Below are 22,445 nucleotides of genomic sequence, written 5' to 3'. Positions count from 1 at the left end.
CTCCTCCTCTTCTTCCCCCACCTCACCTCGTCCTTCTCTCTCTCTTCCACCTCCTCACCCTCCTCCTCTCTCTCCTCACCTCCTCTTCCTCTTCTTCTACATCCCTCTCCTCCTCCTCCTTATTATCCTCCTCCTCTCCCCTCATCTTCTTCTTCCAGAGCAACTCTTTATGTTAATGTCTCACCTTTAAATTACAACATGTATAAATCAACATAAGGCCTCAGTGAATCAAGAGAGGTCACCTGATCTGCTGCCGATGGCCTCATCGTGCAGCAGGGCAGCGGCTGCTCTTCATCATCTTCTCTGAAAGATAATTGGGGACGTGTGATGGCTGGTGAGGGAGGACCGCCGGGAGTCTGAGCTGAAGGGAGCATAGTTTACGACACACATTAAACAGATTTATAGATGAGTCACAGTTCACTGAAGCTGGACCTCATTGTTTGCGTTTCAAAAGGAGCCCATTTAGTCATCGTCCCTTTGAGACTTAGCGTGTCTTTTCTGTTCTTTTTTAAACAAAAAATAAAAAATAAAAAATAAAAATTGCGCCCTGATATGCAAATACCAAATATAGGGGTAGATCCTCAAAAAAGGGCGCGCAGCCCTAAAATGCGGTGCGTTTTGCGGCGGGACTGCGGCCGCAATTTGCGCCACAGATGCGGGTATCCACAAAGGTTTTTGCGCTAATGACATGCAGGCGCAAACACGCCCACAAATGCGGCACCTGAAACAGGTGCAAATGTTGCGGTCTGGCAACCTCTGTGGATCGGAATCACCGTTTTTGGTGCTATTTACACGGATTTTCTGGCGCAAACACTTTGTGGATCTGGCCCCCTGGTGTTGTAGTCAAGACCTCACAAACCAACATCAGGACATCATCAAGACTACTGTTAGAGACCGTAGATATCAGAGACAGAATTTTTTTTTTTTTTTATTCAAGTTTGCTTCTACATAACTTCTTTTCAGCAAGGGGTATTTTATTTTTTTTTAAATACACCTTATTTCTTTTTTTTTAAATTCTGCCGCTTTGCCAGCTATTTTTAAACATTAAAAAAAAATTGCTTCATAAAATGATAAAAAAAAAAAAGAATCAACCAGGTATCATTTAATTGAAAATGATGCCACGACAAGCATGAACAAAAAGCGTAGAAGCCTTTCATGCCCGAGCTCAACACTTAAAATACACTCACCAATCTCCCTGATGGTGGTTGTGAAAGACCTCAAAATTCTGCACCAGGGCAAGACTGAGACAAAATCCTTCTAAAGTGGTCTGGAGACCAGGATCAGTCTCCAGTACTGCAACACAAACCAAAGCATTTGTTTCATTTCACTAGCTATGAGAAAAAGGCCCAGGCCCATCACTGCCGGAGTGATCTGTTGTTTCATTTGACGGAAGCTCATCCTTGTGTGTCCACAGCAAATATGTTTGCATCCTTCTCGTCTTCATTTTTTCCTTTTAATTTGTCTCCTCCAGACTGGACGGCACTCTGGGAAAGCCGGGGATGTTTCTCCCAGGTAAGAAGCCCCTCGCGCTGTCTGTGTTCACACTTTACACATAGATCAGCAGGGGAAAGATTCAAAAGAGAGATTTACAGTCGTCACTCATACCTTAGATGTGTTCTGCTGGGTAAAATATACATTTATTTATTATTATCATTATTATTATAATTTTCTTTATGATTATTATTATTTTTTTAATGATAATAGTTTTATTTATCTTTTATATCACAAAATGCAGTAGTAACAATGACAGTAAAAAGAAAAATGAAACTATAATGTTGTTAGAATACAAATAAGACTGGTAAAAAAGAATAAACGCGAGATGATGAGAAGGAGTTTCACTGGAGCTCAGCTTCCAGGGCTGTGAACCTGCTCGACAGCAGGACACCACTTACGTCCTCTCTGACAGCGAGAAAAATAAACGTAAAAAGCCCCTGATTGTTGTCAGGGGAACCGGGATTCACTCTTCCCCCCTGTTTTCTTTGGCTTACCAGGAAAAGGGGAAGATAAGGAGCACCCGACGATTGGAGCGCGGCTGATCCGGCTGGAAGACAAGGTGGCCACACTCCCTCCGCTGCTGCTGCTTAGTCTGCAGGTCACAGCGACCTGCTGATCAGATTACTGCAAGCAAAAGCTCCTGTGTGTGTGTGTGTGTGTGTGTGTGTGTGTGTGTGTGTGTGTGTGTGTGTGTGTGTGCGCGGCTGCTCCTGCTGCTGGTGTTGTAACGGCCTGTTTGCTTGTCTGAAGCTGTTATCACATGAACGCACTGTTGCTGGTGGAATCTCTGTTGACTGGGCCGTTTTAACACTGGGCCAGTGCAGTTCTGCATAGTGGGCGTCTACATCCTCCCTGGCCCCACCCCCTCCTATCAGCAGCCAATCAGAGTAGCACCTCTACCAGTCATGCGGATGTAGGTGTGATCCAGGTTTTCCATACCAGCCCATCTTTTTGTTCCGCTTCCTGTTATTGCAGGTCGGTCAATAGTTTGGCTGGATGTTTGTGTTTCCATGGGATCCAGGTGGGGATGAAAATGAACTGTTTTGTGTGTTGGACTGAGGGCCTCCCGTGCATTTCTGGTCGCGTACACTTGATTCATAATGTATCATACCTCATAATAATAGTCCTGGTGTCGGCATGTACAGTAGCGTTGTTCACTCATCAGCCCATCACTCCCGTGTTGTGTTGGAACTCCATCTCCCAGGAGCTCCCAGCAGTTTACACCATAGCAGCTTAAGGTCGCTTAAGGCCATTGCACTTTGATTGACATGCTGATGCCTCCTGGGACATTTTCCCTCTTCTTTGAATCGGCACAGTCATGCAGAAACCACTCAGTGTCACCTCAGTTGCCACCAATGGGGCTGCAATGATTCGTCGACAGTCATATCAGTTGGGTATACAAATATGACGGCGTCCCAGACAGCAGCTACGCATAAAAAAATTAAAAAAGTTTGGGAGCGTTTTAGCTTTTAGAAAAAACGTCGGACAGTAGATCGAAACAGAGTCGGAGTCTGACTCGCTTCTAAGCTTAGCTTCTAAGCTAACAAGCAGACTGAGACATTCATTCATTCATTCATTTTCCATACCCGCTTAGTCCCGAGCTCAGGGTCACGGGGGTCTGCTGGAGCCTATCCCAGCTGTGGGGTGACACCCTGGACAAGTCGCCAGTTCATCGCAGGGCCACATAGAAACAGACAACCATTCACACTCACATGCACACCTACGGACAATTTAGAATGTTCAATTGACCTCACATGCATGTTTTTGGAGTGTGGGAGGAAGCCGGAGAACTCAGAGAGAACCCACACAGACACAGGGAGAACATGCAAACTCCACACAGAAAGGTCCCAGGCCCAGAATCGAACCCACAACCTTCTTGCTGTGAGGCGGCAGCGCTAACCACTGCGCCGCCGTGTCGCCCCAGACTGAGACATAACAAACAAAACCTATTGGCTTGAATGTACATTTTATAAGTAACTATAACTATTATTAACTTAACTTATAAATTATTTATGGATATATGTCTATACTTACTGAGCACTGTACCTGTCAATTGGTTTTAGATAGGACATTTTTATTGACTTTTTGTATGAACCAGCCTATCAGCAGCAAAGTTGAATAGATACATTTTTCATTGAAGTACCCATCTTTCACCCACCAGCAGCAGTAATTACTGTTTACCTCATTCCGGCAGCTGCCGCTCCTTTCCATCTGCCCACTTGTCTGTGGCGTGAAGGTGTGGGTTCAATGGTTCCGACAGCTCGGCTCACCTGCTGCACAGAGGAACTCCGAGTTGTGGATGAACCTGCCGCCCCCCTGTGGCTTAGTCCGTCTTCCTGTCCTCCTCCTGTGGACCTCTTGTCGTCCTCCTGTCCTCCCGCGGTCCTCCCCCCGTCCTCCTCTTGTCCCCGTCCTCCTCTTGTCCCCCTCCTCTCCTCTGTCTGTCCTCCTCTTGTGGTCCTCCTGTTCTGCTCCTGTCCTCCCCCTGTGGTCCTCCTGTGCTCATCCTGTTCTCCTCCTGTCCTCCTTTTGTCCTCTTGTCCTCCTCATGTGGTCCTCTTTGGAGAAGGAACTGGCAAAAGAAAATTGATTTCATGGTCTCTCCAGGATGTGGGAGGTGTTCATTTTTTCGGGAGTAAAGGAATGATTGCTTCATCAGGGTTTTTCTTTGACTCGCAGTAATGCGTATAGGTCCCAGTCGGGGCTTCCCGCCTGAGTCACATTTTGCAAAAGTCTTACAGTCGACCTTTGACCTTGCACTAGCTGAACCCTGCCACGGCGTTCATCACAATCTCTCCATCAGGCTTTTTCTGACGATTCACCAGCTATGTTTCTTCATGCTAGCTAACATGTTCCCAGGCCATTCTCCATACGCACACTGATTGGTCGCCATTCAGCTACTCTTTTCTTTCTTTTTATTTTTATTTCTTTGGTAAATTCCCACTTAATCTGAATGAGGTTCATTGTGTCTTCACATACTGTATATGTATATATGATATATATTTTTTCCTCCTATGAGGTGGGTCACCAAAACACTCCAGCCATCTGCTCCTGCTCCGGCTCTCAGTCACATTTTAGAACCCACTGTGGCCACACCAGTTAAAAAGTTTGCCCACCCCTGGTATACAATGCTAATAGCATTTTTCTTTTATAACAGACACATGACTCTTTTTCGATGGTATTTTCGTTCTTCTTTACATCTGTCGAAGGCAGCTTCCATCTTCCTCAGAAGGCCTTCCTCAGAAATTCCCTCTTTGTCCTCCCTGCTCCGCTTGTAAAACATCCCAGAATGACATCCCAGACTGAGACTCTCTACGGCAGCTGAGTAAAGCACTGTTTCGTTTTCTGGGCCCGGCGATTGTCAGCGCATCGCTCAGAGATGAATTAATCTTGAGTTGACTGACGGGGGCACTGCGTTGCATTGTGCGTCCTGTACAACGGGCCCAGACAGTGATTGATTGCCTGGCAGACAAAGACACATATAGACCTGCGCAAACATACACTCGCACACACACACACACCAGGACGGAGTTGATTAATCACCGATGTGTGCGACCCCAGAGCTCTCGAGGTTGAATTCTCCGGGAGCGACCTGGAAACGAAGATGGATGGAGCTCTGTGGCACCGTGTTATCTTTCTGTCAGACGCACTCCATGAAAAATGCCACGGCGACGAGCTCAGACAGCGGCCGCCGGTGTGTGCGGGCCTCGCAGAGAGTGGCTTTGTGTGAGCGTCAGCACAATGTCAGCCGCTGGCTTGTGGCTCATCTCTCCCACTTTAAAGGAAAAGGTTGATGGGTCTTTTTTTTCTCCCCATCAGGGGAAAGAGGAGACTCAATGCAGGAGCCTTTAACAAGACCTACGATTTTCAGGAAACATTTGACATTTTGGTTGAGCATGTGATATTATACATATGTATGTGTGTGTGTATATAAATGAAAATACAAATATATGTATATCTATCCACACACATATATATATATATATATATATATATATCAACTTCTTCAAGTTGATGATGTAAATACCATCACTTTTCCTCTTGTACACGTACTTGATCCATCTGGAAGTCCAAGTTGGTGCCTCCCAAATGGATTCCTGCCACGGAAGGGAACTTCAGGACATCCATTTATATATATATATATATACATATATATATATATATATATATATATATATATATATATATACATATATATATTGCATTTTTGTGTCATTTTTTAAATAAAAAATTGGAGATATTATCATGAGATTTGTGTGTGTGCGCGCAAGTGAGTAATGTTTGTTTAAAAAAAAAAAAGCAGTGGGTGTTGGGGAATAAAGGTTGAGGTTGTTCAGGACAGAGAGAACTGTTGCAATTTGTATTTTAATTTTTACGTAAGTAATGATTTATAATGGAGTCTCATATGGCCTGCAGTGAGACACAGCGCAACGCCATCACACAAACACATTACATGGAGCATAAATCACATTGACTGACTCCCCACTGCTGGAGCAAGGCAACTACACTGGGCCGTGTATGCCACGCTTATATAGCCAGCATTAGAAGTGTGTGTGTGTGTGTGTGTGTGTGTGTGTGTGTGTGTGTGTGTGAGTGTGTGTGTGCGCGCGTGTGTGTGTGTGTGCTTGTGTGCGTGCGTGCGTGAGTGTGTGTGTGTGTGTGCGCGCGCGCGTGCGTGTGTGCGTGCGTGCGTGCGTGCGTGCGTGCGTGCGTGTGCGTGTGTGTGTGTGTGTGTGGAAGAATGCGTGTCCTGACTGTAATAGCTTCTCAATTAGGTAAGTATCCTGTAAATTACAGCAAGGCCAAATACTGGGAATACTTGAGGGCCGGGGCAGACTGTGCTGTTTGTTAGGAGTCCATCTGTGAGGCGTTCAGGGCCCCTCGCCTTGGAAAGCACAGCGCTGAGTGACTCTGTGAGTGTGTAAGTGTGCGTGTGCGTGTGTGAGTGTGTTTAGACTGTTCCGATCCAGAGCCAGCAGAGAGCTCTAGTGACAACAGCCTGATAAACACACACTCATATACTGTATATATATATTTACATTAGAACATCACGGCCACACACACACACACACACAAACAAACACACACCAAAACACATACGCTAATGGGCTAGCTGTCTGACCTTTTTTTTTTTTTTTTTTTTTCTTTAGCAACTAATCACATTAAGAGTGTATGACAGCAGAGCTTGCGGGCAGTAATTTAATTAGGAGATTTAATTCCATGAATTAATTTCAGCGCTATTTATTATTCTGATCTTAATTACGTCTTTATTTGGGATTATTTTGGAGTCCACCAGTCATAAACCATAATAATTACTGTCACTATAATCCCTTGTTTGAACTTTTCTGGGCAACCTCTTAATTCTCCAGATTAGTATTTACATTTGAAAGTGTCTAAGTATCTTTTTTACTTCATGACCTAACAAAATGTAACAAAATTGACAGTTTTTCTATTTCCCTTTTCACTAAGAATAACAGTATCTGTCTCTTGCCTTGTCAATTTCTCCCCAGAAATGGTAAAGTCATTTTGTGTTCCCCTGGCTCGACCCATTTTTCAGAGAGTATCCCATATAACACTCCGAGTGCTCTTTGTGATTTCACAAAGAGCACTGATGCCCCTCCCTGTCCCGACAGGCAGGCATTTGCTCCACCCTCTGAGACCTCCTTTGAGCAGCTGGCAGTTTAAAACTGGAAGCTGAAAGAGTGTTTCAGCTGTCTCCTGGATGTGTGCTGTTTTGTTTTTTGTGTTTTTATTAGAGTTTTTTTTTCGGATAGTTGTTTCTGCGTGACATCCGAGATGAAAAATAAGAGATGGAAAATATAAACAACTCAGGGCCTGTATCTCCACTCCGTACTATTTAGACCATTAAGACCAAAGTGAGGTGGTATTCACTCCATTCATCCATCCATGCATCCATCCATCTTCAATACCCTCTTCCTCCTGCTCTCTGGGTCTCGGGGATCTTCTGGAGCCTCTCCCAGCTGTCATTGGGTGAAGGCAGGGTGACACCCTGGACGAGTGGCCACTTCATCACAGGGCCACATTGAGACAAACAAACATTTGCTCTCTCACACACACCTCAAGTCAATTTAGAGTTCCCAATTTACCTCAAATGCATGTTTTTGGTGTGTGGGAGGAAGCCGGAGAACCCGGAGAGAACCCACGCAGACAGAGGGAGAACATGCAAACTCCACCCAGAATGGCCCCAGGAGACCCCGCAAATCAAACCCATGACCTTCTGCTGATTTAGACAATTAAGACCCAATTGAGTTGGCATTTACTCCCATTGTGCAAATAGCACCTCTCCAGAGAGCAGTGGGTGGTCACGGTGGTACCTCTGCCCCACTTCCACCCACCTCACCTCCTCTGGGTCACTCCTGGTTGTCCCACTTCCACCCACCTCACCTCCTCTGGGTCACTCCTGGTCGTCCCACTTACACCCGCTTCACCTCCTCTGGGTCACTCCTGGTCGTCCCACTTACACCCGCTTCACCTCCTCTGGGTCACTCCTGGTCGACCTGGTCACTCCTGGTCACTTCTGGTCATCCTGGTCACTCCTGGTGCTCTGTGTGAGTCTGACCTTCCTACCAGCGGAGCAGGAGCTCGGCGTTCTCCTCTGTCCCATCAACACCAGAGATGCTGAGTCTGCTGATCCCTTCCCCCCCAACTTTTCTGTTTTTCCCGTATGTTGTACACCTCTTTGTTTTTATCACCTCTTCCCCCCACCCCACCCCACAACCCCCCTTACCGCCCTGGGAGCCCTCTGTCTCGTGTTGTGCACTGTTTTGATGTATGTGTGTGTGTGTATGTATGGCCGCAGTGTGCACGGCGGGGAGCCGGACTGACCGGGCCACTCTAAACAAAGAGAGGAAACTTGGCTAAGGAAGCCTGCGCACGCTCATACATGCACACACACACACACACACACACACACACACTATTCTGGAAGCAGCTGCACTCTGGCTGCCCTGCACTTCAGACAGACGCACACACATACAATCTCCCTTGAGCAGGTCTGAACTGGGCACACGTTCACTGCACAACACCAACAACTGCAACATCAACCACAACAACAACATATGAATCATCTCTCCGTCATTCAAATATTTAGTTATGAGTAACTTAGTATTTGTTCACTATTCAAACTCTCGCTTAGGCTCCACAGCCTTAGAGGTTACGGTCTCCAATATCACAGTACAGTCTGCCGTGATTGGTCGGCATTGAAAACAAGCTAGCAGGCAAGGCTTTTGGCCCTGCTGGCCGAATCACCTCATCTCTGTTGCTGTGTTGAAATACAAACGCACGCTGTCTTAGTGTAAGCAGTCGGGAGCTCTGCAGCACCGCCGCCGCGGCTCGTGATCCCGGGTTGGGGTTAGGGTTAACCCGAGTCTGCACCCACGCAATCCATGAACGTATGATAAAAACTGGACACTAGACTGCCTGCTATTTTTCTTCCAGTGGCCACTCGAGGTACTGCAGCCAATAACCTAATTCAGCCCAAAAAGCATTTTCCCCCATAGGCCGCATACAAAAATAAACGCACGGAAATACCCAAGTGGCCCTTTGTTCCCAGTGTGACGTCACTGAGTCGTACACGCTCAGCTGTTCTCATCTCATTCTGATTGGCTGACACGCTGCCCCTTGCATCACATTACTTACAGAGACATAATGAGAAGTGAAGATACTGCCACCTGCTCTATAGAGCCACTTGATGCAGAATCTGGCCAATGAACCTTGTGAAATGAATTAGTTGCCATATTGGCTGTATATTAGTCGTAAAGTAAATCTCCTCCTCCTCCTCCTCGTTGATGCCATATCATCACAGCTGTCACGAACCACTTTGTGTCTAGGGGAAATGGTTTGTAACAAAACGGGACCACCAAAGAAGTTCCACGAGCAGGTTTCCAAATTTAAGATGTTTTTAATGTTTTAACAGAAATTAATTACAACAAACAACAGCAGCAGCAACAACAGAGGAAGGGCAGCGGGTGGCACCAAATCAATAACTTAATATAAACAAAGTAGTCAACCGTCCCCAAAAAGGGACGCCACCCATAAACCTAAACAAAAAAGGCTACAGAAAACAAGGGGAAACTAAACCCCAAAGAAAACTAAACCTAAGAGCTCAGTAATTCCCTGACAAACAAATATATAAACACAGGAGTCAAATAGGGTACGAGTGCTGCACGTAGCTAGCACAGACACGGGAGTCAAACAGGGTACGAGTGCTGCACATATCTAACATAAACACGAAATTAAAACACAGCACGAGGGCTAACAGCCACAATCAGACTGCGCCCCTGCGTTCAGGATCATGGTAGTTTTAATGACTTCGGGGATTCCGTCTCAAGTCATTGCGCAAGTGGCGGCGATCAACGAATCACGGTGGGCGGAGGCAGGAACTCCCCCCAGTTGATGACGTTGATGCAGCTGATGATCGGGGAACCACCTGGCGAGCGCAGTTGGGAGAAACACACACAACCCAACATACATACACCAAAGACGGCAGCCGTAACAACAGCGTAGTGAACTGGATAGGGATGCAGTGAGAGTGAGGAACTGGTAGTGTTGTTCAATTTGTCGCGCCCTGCAGCAGTGAATCAGGTTTGTGCAGCAGTTGCACCTCCCAGACAGACAGACAGACAGCCCTCTGGATCTGGAGGCACTGCTCTGAACACTACTCTGTAATTACAGAATCCTGTCTGTCTCTCTGTCATTCTATCTGTCATCCTGTCTGTCCGACTGTCTCTCTGTCTTTCTGCCTGCCTGCAGTCTGCCTGCAGTCTGACTCCCAGCCCTGCCACTGTCTCTCCTCAGTCAGTGTGTTTGTGTCTCTGCTGTAGCCGTTGTGGTTCCACTAACGGTTTTCAGTGTGCAACCATTTTTAGTTTTTTATTCAATTGTCGTTATATTGTTTTGGGCCGAACGACCCTGGCGACTTTTGGACGTGACCCGACGGCTAATGTAGCCCGACCCTGGAGCCTGAAGGTGTAAGTTTGTTTTGGAGTGTTATGAAATGGTCAATATGTAGCTGGTGGAACCAGAGTTATGGGGCTTTTATTGGCTCCCTGTACAGTCACTCTGACACACAGAGGCCCAACCAGGCCTGGAGCCACTAAGGTTCACTGAGTGTAGGAGCCCCATTAAATCAGTCGGTCCAGGGTGGAAGAGTGGAGCGGCTGCCGATAATGCCAGGCTATACAAGACTTGAGGGAACCGCGAGTGCAATTGTCACCACTGTTAAGTCAAGCTGGTACCAGGAGGACATATAGTCGTGTGTTTACTGCTGCTGCTGCTGCTGTGTGTGTGTGTGTGTGTGTGTGTGTGTGTGTGTGTGTGTGTGTGTGTGTGTGTGTGTGTGTATTTGAGGGAGAGAGAGTGAGAGAGACTAAGCATGAGCAATTCTACACCAAAAACAGTGCGTCCTGTCCACAGAGCGGACGCAAACATGAAAACTGGTGGAAAATGCGCCGAGGCGCAGGTAGCAGCAGGGCTGCGCCAGACTCATTTGAATATATGCAAATTAGTTCACGTCCGCACGTAATTTGACGGCGGAGGCAGGAACTCCCCCCCAGTTGATGACGATGATGCAGCTGATGAACGGGGAACCACCTGGCGAACGCAGTTGGGAGAAACACACACACCCCAACTTACATACACCAAAGACGGCAGCCGTAACACTTGTATTCATATTGTAACATTCCTGACGTGTTTTCAGTTTTCTATGTGTGCCACTGTTTATTAATGTTTGTGTTGCTGTTGGTATGGGGCGAACATGTTATACTTCCCCTTTAAGGGGATGACAGAGATCTTGGAAAGCTGTGTGTAGTGTGCGCACGGCTGTGGGGATGTTTGGAGACACGTGCAACTGTCTCTTTCTTGGCGTGAGTTTGGGAGAAAGCCAATATGCATGGAGGTAGAGCAGGTTGTCCAATGACCGAAAGGTTGGCGGTTCAAAACCTGCTCCATCCGAGTCTGTTGTTCCCTCGGGCAAGACGCTTAACCCTAAATCGTTCCCAATGGGGCCAGGCAGCGCCTTGCATGGCACCAGCAACCCATTGCTGTGTGTGAATGTGTGAGTGAATGGGTGAATGAGAGGCTATGGTGAAGCGCTTTGGGGTACGGTGAAGGTGCTGGAAAGTGTTATATTAGTGCATTCCATTTACCATTTAGTTATTTGACAACAACAGAAATAAAGTATTCTGTCAGAAATGTAACTTTTGCTCTTACGATATTTGCGGTCTGTGTGATAGAGTGCAATTTTTGCTTCTGACTTCTCAGTTGCCTCCTTTCTGGCTGTTTTTGAGCCTGCATATCATTAGCGCAAAAATCCTTTCTGGATACGATGCAAGAGGGGCGGAGATTACGGCTGCAAAGTTGCCGCAGAACGCGCTGCCATTTACCGAATTTTCGCTTTCTTCGTGGATCTGGCCCATAATGAGTGAAAAACATCTTTACTACAATTTTTTCTTGTTTTCCAGTGTTATTTAAAACAAATACCTACAAAAGTGTTCTAATCCCTCTATGTGTGTGTGTGTGTGTGTGTGTGTCATATATGTAAAGATTAGAATGTGATTAGAATTTCACATAGTCCATCTTGACTTGACAACAAGTCCTCTCTGACTCCCTCTCGCTCTTTCCCAGCTTGTTTGTGTGTTCATTGGGTGTTCATTTCACACCTCCCATTGCTGCTAATGGTCTTTGATCGCTGACACATCATAATACTTTTCAAGGTAGTTTTCGTACCTCAACATGTTTTGACGTTCAACCCCTGTCTTCCTCAGAAGGCCACACGAGTGGTTTTGCGTGTGTGTGTGTGTGTGTACTGTGTGACGCCTCCTATCAGCTGACGACCTGTCAAGATGTGACAAGTGGGCGACGCCTCCGTGACACCAGCTGATAAATCAGCGTGAACACATCAACAACCACCGTGTGAATTTCTGGAAGTTAACGACGAAACGTGTCGAGGTGCGGTCTGAAAATATGATCACGTGTCTGTGAGAAAGAAAAGAAAATCAGACATTGCATTTTTCCACATCAGACCACAATACAAAAATAAAACGGCTGACAGGACGACCTTTGACCTGAAACGCGCGGTTCATAGAAAATGTTTCTGTTGCAGATTTTTCAGTCGTGGACTTTCAGTCTTTCAAAAAAATCAGCAGAAAAGAGTTTTACGCTCCTTTTGTGACGTTGCTGCTGTGTCTCGGCTCCTACTGATTTGCTGATGCGTCCCAATGTATCATGGGAGTTTACAGATGCATAGCGTGACGTGCTACATACTTGCTACCTCTGATGTTGAAGTAACAAACATCTTTGGTGTCTGCACTGGCTGAACAACTCCATTTAACTGAATTGGAGCCATGTTGATGAAGACCCACAGCTCACACCTGAGTGTCTTTTTTTTAATTAAAATGATCATATTACCCGTCATATGGGAAAAAAACACATCTGCCCTCTCGCATGCAATGGATGTCGATGGGAATCGACTCACACGTGTGAGTCCAGATCTCTCAGTCTGTGGGAGCAACATGTGAACTTCACGCTGGAGCTCCAGGGGGGCTGAAGGTTGTGCAGATTATATACCGTCCTGGGTGACATGGTTGAAAAAAAAAAAAAAAAAACTCTCGCACCCACCAGCGTCTCACATTTTACCTGAAAATCATTATCTATTGACCTTTCTGGAAACCTCAGAGCCGTACAAATTCCAGGGGCGTTTTTTTGATCTCGTAATCCTAGGGGGAAAAGTTGCAGAGCAGGAGTCATTTCCATATGGCTTCAGGTTGGGTTGTTTTGTTGTTTTTTTTTTGCGGCGGCAGTTTAGGAAAATAACACGAATATAGCGTTACATTGACGCTTTTACAGCGAGAAATTGCAAATACATAAGCAAAGTTATCATGTTGGAGTGAAATTTTCTGAAGTGCCACCGAACCCCACCTGGACGGATGTCTATTTCTCAAAAGCTGTGATTCGTGCATAAAAAGTTATTTGGGAAAATATGAGATGGGAATAAAAGTCGAGCTTCCAACAGACGCGAGGAGACATCATTATTATTATTATTATTGTTGTTGTTGTTGTTGTTTGTCATAATCATCTCTTGGCCACCTGATGGTGGTTTTGGGCCTCCACCAGCGTCACAGGGTTTTCAATTAAAGTATTAAAAGACGTTTTGTACACATCCCATAATATATTTTTCCTCCTATGAGGTGGGTCATCACTCTATCCGTCTGCTCCTGCTCCAGTCCCTCAACCCCAGTCCCATTTTACAACCCATTGTGGCCCACCAGTCAGAAAGTTTGCCCACCACTGCTTTTCAAAAGAAATCGCACATTTTTTAAAATGCCCCCCCCGCCCCCCCTCCAGGGTGGATTTGTTTGAACAACAACAACATGGGGCAGCAGTAACGGATTTGTTCCTGCTCCTTCTGCTGTCAGGGAGTAAACTCACAGTGCCACACCAGGTCTGGCAGAGGTACTACATCATTTTCAGTCGTATCCAGTGTCTCCATGTAAAAGGGGATATTTTCCAAGACGGCTTTGTAAACACTTTTTTTTTTTTTTTTTTTTTTCGAGGGCAAAATGCTGTCTCCGTGTAGATAAGCCCTTAGTGGCTCTTTTTATTGTGTATTAATACATGTTAGTCAGTCTTTGTGAGATGGACTGAAGGCTGTGTAGATGGATGAAAAAAAAACATTACCACTTGTCTAATACTTATGTAACCAACTACAAACACACACACACTCTTTTTTATTCAGTTTTTTTTTTATTGTGTTTGCACTGCAGACAGTCACCCTCCTTACAGCTTGTGCTTTACCCTGAGACAGACCAGACAAGACACAAACACACAGATAGCGCTGCAGGGGAGGGAGAGAGAGAGAGAGAGAAACAGAGCGAGAGAGAGAGAGATACTGCCCCCCTCCTGGAGGAAGGGGGTGGGGGGAAGGGGCGTCTGAGCTGAAGTCCGTCTGATAAGATATAGAAGTCGCGGTGAACCTCAAGCAACAGGGCGAGCTGACACAACACACACAGAGCAGGAGGAGGAGGAGGAGGAGGAGGGTTGGTTGGTTGGTTGGCTCGGGGAGAAGTTCAGGGGGGGGGGGGCGGGCTCCTCTGGTGGGCGGGGCATTGGGTGCAAAGCTACCATGTGCATTAAAGTGTGTGTGTGTGTGTGTGCACACAGACAAACCGACTGGGAACTGCAGGAAGCTCCCAGTCGGTACCATGTTTGTGCACGTGGCTATTCTAGAGAGCTCTCTCTCTCTCTCTCTCTCTCTCTCTCTCTCTCTCTCTCCCTCGCTTACCCGTCTCACTCAGCACCTTGACATTGGCTGGCTGCCCCACATTCTGCTGCCTCAGCCGGAACGCTGTCCTCCCCTTTTCCTATGATCTCCCTCCCCTCCTCCTTCCCCCCTTCGTCAGGCCCTCCCCCACAGCCGTCATCGGGGTGTCGGCATGTCGTGCCAGATGGCAGCCGTAAAAACAGTATCAGCGGCGCTCACGCAACCGCAGCTCTAAATTGGAGATTATGCAAGTTTAATTTGTGGTTTTAATTAACGTGATAAAATGTAATGTGATTAAAAGTGTCATTATTTATCATTCTACTTTTTTGATAATCTATTAATCTGGGTATTAAGTTTCTGCTTAATTAAGGGCAGCTTTTGTCTCTTCACTGAATCACGTGATGGAAAGTTTTTCATTTTGCAGGATGTGGAGGTCAGATGGTCAGATGAGGGCCGTAAGGCGGCAGCCGAGGCAACACATCCACCGTTTTTTTTTTTTTTTGAAATTATAGTTCCAAATTTTTTATTTAATATTATTTCAGGACCACAAAAGCTTCCCTGCCGTTGATGATAGTTGGTTTTAAGTTAGCTCGCCAGCTGTCCCTGCTAGTGGCAAACTGTCTCCGCTAGTGACTAATAGTCTTTGCTAGTGACTGGCTTTCTCTGCTAGCTTGTGGTGGAGCTGCATGGTGGAGCAGCCTGCTGTGTTTTTAACCTCTGTTTGACTTTGTGTGTCTTCGAGGAGCGCGGCACTGCAGCCGGCGGAACACGTGTTTGTGGTGGGAAATCGCGCTGAAGTCCAAAGGAAGGATCTTCGCGACTCTCTCTCTCTCTCTCCATGCGATCAAGTCAAACTACCGTCGCGATAATCGTCGCGTAATTTATGACTGGCCTCACGTGGGCCCGACAGGGACACACAGCGGGCTAGATGTGGCCCACGGACCGTACTTTGCCCACGTCTGTTGTGGGTGAACAACACAAAAGCATGTCAAAAGTGTAATAGCTTTAATGAGTGCAATGTGCAGCTGTACTCATAAAGGGATGGTGGAATATGATTATAGGTCAACGCTGAGTCGTCACAATACGTTTGAAGATGGTAGTTTTGTTCTTTCAGAACTAAAATGATTTGCTAATTGCTCTCTGGAACACATTCCTTTGAAAGCAGAGCCATCTATGGCCTCCTCTCTCTTGCACTATGTGCCTTCGGTGGCAGCGTCAGCGTTCAGCAGCTTCAGGCTGTCCTTGATGACAGTAAATGGCAATCAATAAATTTTAGGCAGCATCATTTTTCTTTTTTTCATTTGGGTGGCTATTCTCATTTGGGCTTGTGCTGCTCATAGTTTGGAAAGCTGGATCCAATCTGAGGTCAGTCAGGCTGCGGTGCTGGAGGCTAATGCTAGGTCTGCAGCGGCTGCGGCCGGCCAGCTGATTGTTTCCAGCATGTCAAGAGGTAATGACGGGGTTGTAGTCATTGTGATTCACACACACACACACACACACACACGGACGAAACTAGAGCCACTAAAGTCGCTTATCTTGTGGTCCCACAAACGAGGCATGCACGCACACGCACACGCACACACACGCACACACACACACACACACACACACACACACACATACATACGGACAAACCTAGAAATGAGTATTCATTAGTGCATTAGTACTCACCTTAAGATGGCTCATATCAGCATAACGTGATAACAAACTTACAATGGATTGCATCAAAGTGTGCAAATTCTCTTCTTAAAGTGCTTTCTTTTTCTTATGTATACATATGTATATATATATATATATATATATATATATATATATATAACAAGCAATCAAAAACACACACACATATATGTATATATATATATATATATGTATGTATATATATATATATATATATATATATATATATATATATATATATATATATATATATATATATATATACATATATATATACATATGAGAAAAAACAAACAAACAACAAAACAACAAAGGATACAGTGACCCCCATTTAAAAGGCACTGATACCATTGCTTCCAGAATTGTGACGTGCAGCGTGTGGCACTGTACCCAATGTTAGTCAGGCCCCAGACAATCTGATCTTCAGAAGTATTTATACGACTGATGAATTTAAACATCATAATCCTTAAAACAGATTGGAGAGTGTTCACTCGAGCGGTCACAAACATTTCAGAGGCGCTGGCCCATCTGGGCCTTTTAACAGAATTCTCAGAGAGTCATTGTATGCCACTTGCAGTCTCTTGAAGCTTGCCTTGTTGTAATTTGACCACAGATGTGCAGTGTAGAGAGGTGTGCAGTAAGCCCTACCAAATTTACGACTCAAAACATTAGCTTGCACATATAACATACGACACTGTCGAAAAACAGCCTCGTCGTCAGCCAGCGTGTCGGTGATCACATGACCTAGATATTTCACCTTACTGCAGGTATTTAAAACATGACCTGACAGCTTAAAGTCAGGGAAAACCAGCCGTCTATCCTCACTCGTCCACTCGTACCACCAAAGCCAGTTTTACACATTTTTTTTAACCTTTTTGACAGACTGGTCATGTAGAAATTAAATAAAAAAGGAGATAGGATTCTCCCTTGCCTGACTCCATTGGTGACTTGGAAAGGGGTAGATACACAATCATACCATTTCACCAGCATTGCTTGGTGTGCATACCAATACGAGATGATTCTTATTTGCATTTGGGAACAACTGCTTCGCTCATTTTTTTAAATAACTTTCCATGGTTCACACGATCAAATGCCTTGGAAGCATCCAAGAAGCACAGAAACACTGAGGAGTTTTTCTTTTTGTAGCCACTCAGTAATTCTTTTAAAACATAAATACACATATCCGTACCATGCTTAGTTTTGAAACCAAAATGATTTTCTGCAGAGCTAATTTAAGTACTGACATCTTTCCAAAAGCATGTGTTCAACAAGTTTACACAGAACACTAGCGAGGGCAATGGGTCTGTAATTGTCTGAACTGCTCACTTTCCCTGCTTTATCCTTGACGACAGGGACCAGCAACACTGACATCATGGAATCTGGAAGACAGCCATGGACCATCATGGCAGTAAAGCACAGTGTAAGGAGTGGAGCTAGCCTAGGACTAGCGAGCCTTGGATGTTCAGCAGGGACAGAATCCAATCCAATCTAACTTGATACACCTCATGGGTCTTAATTGTGCTCACACCTTCAACATTGTCTAATTGATATAATTCGGCCGGGACACAGTTAAACGGTTTATGATGATGCTGTTGCCAGAGTGCAGCAATTGCATTTACCCCAAATACTCCATCTACTTTGCATGGTGAGGAGGGCTTGCAACTATTCACAAACTTCCCCTCCTTCCAAAAGGCTTTAATATTTTTATTTTGTTTTTAGCATTTGTATGCTTCATATATTCAAAAATGGGACCCTGTCTAGGTTTACCAGCCAAAGCCCTAGATTTAGTCACTTCACAGGCTTTAACATAAAATTCACCCATAGAAGTGTTCCAGCCAGGCCTGGCTTTTCCCTTCTTTTTACACTTACAAAGATGTGTACTGGCTTCAAGTAGAGCTGTTACAATGTGATTGTACAATGCCGTGTCCTGTGCTGTGTGTGTCGGCAGATCTTCTAGTCTGGCTGTTGAGATGTACTGTAGCTGACGGACATCACTTCAAATTTGTCAGGTGTAGCTGATGTTCAGGAAGCACTTGTGTCAGAGGAACGTAGCAGGGTGTCAGCCAGTTACATGTGCTTACCTTTTTTTTTAGATCAGTGTGATACCATGGGCTTGTAGCTGCAGTGGCATTCTCTGCAGGTGGGCAGGGGCTGCGTGGATCGGCTTCCTTAAAATCGTGACGAGGGGTTGGTGGTCAGTCTTGACGACTGTCGCCTTTCCGTATATATGTAGTCCCTGAATTTGGAGCACGCAAACACAACCGCGAGCAGATCCTTTTCAATCTGAGCGTAGCGAGTTTCCATATGCGTGAGTGTGCGGGACACATAGGCCACCAGCCTACCATCCTGTAAACATGCAGCTCCAATGCCATAGCATGACGCATCACAGGTTAGTGTGACTGCATTTTTGACATTGTAGTAGGCTAACATGGAAGGACTGGTCAGGCATGATTTGAGCTGGTCGAAAGCCTGTTGGAGTTGTGTAAGCCAACACCATGCGCTGTCCCTCTGTGTGAGCTGCCTCAGAGGTGCTGCGAGCTCACTGAGATCAGGATATTTTGTTGATTGCCTTTGTCTTTGTGGGATCAGCCTTCAGGCCTCCCTTAGTGAATGTGTGACCCACGTAGCTGAATTAGTTGAGCCAAAACTTACACTTGAGGGGGTTTAGTCAAAGGTTTATCTCTCATGCTCGGTCGAGCACCTTTTTTAGATTGGCATCATGCTCTTGCAGCATCAGGACCCCCCGACACTGATGTTGTTCATGACGATGCGAATGGATAACAAGCGAAGAGCTGTTCCATTGAGTGCTGGAAGACCTCACTAGCCAAACTAACGCCAAAGGGCATGCGGAGGAATCGGTAGCTACAAAAGGGTGTGCTAAAGGTAGTCAGCATGGATGATTTGTGATCCAGTTTTATCTGCCAGAATGAGCTTTTTGCATCAAGCACTGAGAATAGTGCTGCACCTGGCATCTGGGTGGCAACTTCTTCAACACTACGCATCAGGTAGCGGGGTCTCTATAAGGCAGTGTTCAAGTCCTTCGGGTTAATGTATAGCCTTAATTCCTGTTTATCCTTTTTGTGTGCAACGACCATCGATGAAACCCGGTCTGTAGGTTCCGACAATGTGGTTATGACACCTTTGTGTGTCATACAATCGAGCTCTGTTCATGACTGCATCGCCAAGGGGATGCAGTGTGTTGGTCGGACAACAGGCTGTCCGGCTGGGTACAAGGGTCAAGGAGTAGGTTAGGGGCGTCAAACTCAAATACACAGAGAGCCACTCCGCTAAAGTCGCTAGCTTGTAGTCGCTTCCCCCTGGAGGACGCACAAATGAAGGAGCACAGACACACACACTCACACTCCTCCTAGCTACACTGCTCCAACCTCCCGACACTGCTAAATCTCAGCGAAGCTGAAGTCCCACCAGCGTGTTGCCATCGCTCTGTCACGGGACGTCGTGCAGACACCGCCGAGTCACAAGGAAAAACAAAAAAAAAAACCCTCACCGCATGTGCGCCATAGATAGAGGAAGTAAAACCATTTGAAGCACGCTGCGTTATTTTCTGACACCACACCAAAGATGTTTTCTGGAGACAGGATGACTCATCTGAAGCCGTTTGTCAAGGTTGTCGATTCTTCGTAAGAGTCTGTTTACCAGGAAAAGAGAACCGAACCCACGGCGGTTTCTAATGATCTCAGAAGCCGATAATGAAGGAAAAAAAAAGAATCACGAGTCATGAAGAGAATAAAAGAGCCATTCTAGTGACTCACCTTCATACTAGTTAATGTGTTTTTCGAGTAAAATGATGATTTTTTTTTCTTTTTCTCGCGTGTGCTCTATTTTGTGCGCGAGTCGCGAGCGATCCGCATCAATCAATCAATCAATCAACTTTTATTTGTACGCGCTAAATCACATCCAAAGACGACTCAAACCGTTTTGTACAATCAGAGAAAAAAAAACAAAAAAACAACTGGGCCCCCAGAGCAAGCAAAGTGCGACAGTGGCCAGGAAAATCTCCCCTGTGGGAAGAAACCTAGAGCAGTTGGGGTTAGAAGGAAATGTGAGAAAAGAGAGAGAGAGAGTGGCAGACAGGCCAGAGTGAGTTGCAGGGTTAACAGCAAAGCTCTCACATTATAGATGTAGATACAGTATATAAGAATAAATAATTTGTATACGTCAAACCATTCTAAAATCTGGATAGGCCCACACGTTGAGTGGTGGGGTGGTACAGCCGCCGTCCATGTAGGTGTGTTATTCTGTGTTTGCTGTCCATGTAGAATGTGTTTGTCCAAGTTTGGGAGGGCAAGAGTCCATAATGGCCCTTGATCCACCGTCAAATCAAGTCCTGGTCCTATTGCTGGTAGCAAAGTTGAAGCGATGGCACCAAGGCTCCCAGGACTGCACTCTATGGCTCCCGGCGTCATGGTCATCACCTGCCCCTTTCCCACTAAAATCAGGGGGTTGACACTGTGTTTTTTGCGAGGCGAATAGCCACGGAACAATGGTGTCATTTACGCCTGACTTAAAGCAACGCGCACCTCCGCGGCCGGCTTGCGCCGTGCAGCGATCATTTCGGCGTCTGGTCTATTTTGTGCACGAGCCGCCAGCAAAAAAGCCAGAGGACGAACAACAATTTTAACAATTTTCGAGCGTTGATGGAATTTATACAAATACCTTTGCATCAGTACGTGACACACGGCGCGACTGGCACTATATTATCACTTGCGCATGTAATGCACAACGTCATCCCGCGCGGCAGGTAAAAGATGTGATGTCGTCATGGGTCTCCCTTTTCCACCGCAAGCCGATCTGAGCCTTTCCCACTGCCACCAAATGCCGATTAGTAGAGGGACTACATTAAGTTTTTTGGCCAATGGGAAAGAGGCTAAAGAGACTGTGGCGGTATAATGCAAATAATAGGTAGCTCAGGTGGAGAGGAAAAAGTGAGAGAAGCTCCGCCTGCATAGAGAGAGAAAGATCTCCCTCAGCGGCCTATGGGAGAGGAAGGTCTTAAGTCTACTCTTAAATTAACTGACTGTGTCTGCCCCCCACACCAAGGCCAGGAGATGGTTCCAAAGTAGAGGAGCCAAAAAGCTAAAACTCCTACCCCCTGATCTAATTTTAGAGACTTTACGAGCTACCAAAAGTCCTGAATCTTCTGAGCAAAGGGATCTTGGAGGATGATAAGGTTCAATAAGTTCTTCAATGTAGGAAGGAGCCTGAGAGTGGAGAGCTTTGTAAGTTATTAGCAAGATCTTAAACTCAATTCCAGATCTAACTGGAAGCCAATGTGAAGATGCCAAGACTGGTGTAATGTGCTGCCTCCTCCTAGTTTCAGCTAGTAGACGTGCAGCAGCATTTTGTGTAAATTGTAAGGTCCTAAGGGAAGATTTGGGGCACCCTGATAATATGGACTTACTGTAATTTAGCCTGGAAGTGACGCATGATTGAATGATGAATGATTTTTTTTTTCCCTCATCTTTGAAATCCAGTTAATTTTCAGAATAAAAGCAATTTTCAAAATTAAATACAGCAAATGACAAATTTCTTGTATCAGAGTGCGAGAGAGATTAAACAAACACACACACACACATGCACACACGCGCGCGCGCGCGCGCGAAACTGAGCAACAGGGTGGGCTGGCAACGGGGTTGGGGGTGGGGTTTTGAGTGTCACAAACAAACAGGGAAAGAGTGAGAGAGAAGAGGCAGGGAGGATTTACTGTGAAGTCCGCGTCCGGTGTGAACCAGGCGTCAGCTCCACCTCTCCTTTCCTGGCCCGCTTCTCACCACAAAAGGCTGACTATTCAAATTTCTAAGGCTTTTTGATGGCCGTGATGATGATTTGACTTGCGGTTCGGGTTGTTTGTTTTTTTTTTTGCTGTTTTTTTCAGCAGCGACTTCCCTCTTTTGTTTTGAGAAATGTTTTCCCGTAAATTGCCTGCCTTTGAAAGTAGAATTAGTTTCACGCGCAGACCGACTGGAACTTTCAG

General features: G+C 45.8%; 1 protein-coding gene across 1 annotated transcript in view; it reads left to right on the top strand.

Moving 5' to 3' along the window:
- kcnq1.2 (potassium voltage-gated channel, KQT-like subfamily, member 1.2) overlaps positions 1 to 22,445 on the top strand; it is a 177,468-nt gene that overhangs the window by 109,765 nt on the left and 45,258 nt on the right. Inside the window, exons 16-17 of the mRNA XM_076037983.1 lie at positions 1,472 to 1,512; positions 1,992 to 2,053. Coding sequence (XP_075894098.1) covers positions 1,472 to 1,512; positions 1,992 to 2,053 — 103 coding nt within the window. The remainder of the gene's footprint in view (positions 1 to 1,471; positions 1,513 to 1,991; positions 2,054 to 22,445) is intronic.

The sequence above is a fragment of the Nelusetta ayraudi genome, unplaced genomic scaffold (genome assembly GCF_046127955.1).
Source record: "Nelusetta ayraudi isolate G7.1 ecotype Tasmania unplaced genomic scaffold, CSIRO-AGI_Nayr_v1 ptg000053l, whole genome shotgun sequence".
NCBI lineage: Eukaryota > Metazoa > Chordata > Actinopteri > Tetraodontiformes > Monacanthidae > Nelusetta > Nelusetta ayraudi.
The sequence above is the reverse complement of the archived record's forward strand: the minus strand, read 5'-3'. Positions and strand labels throughout refer to the sequence as shown.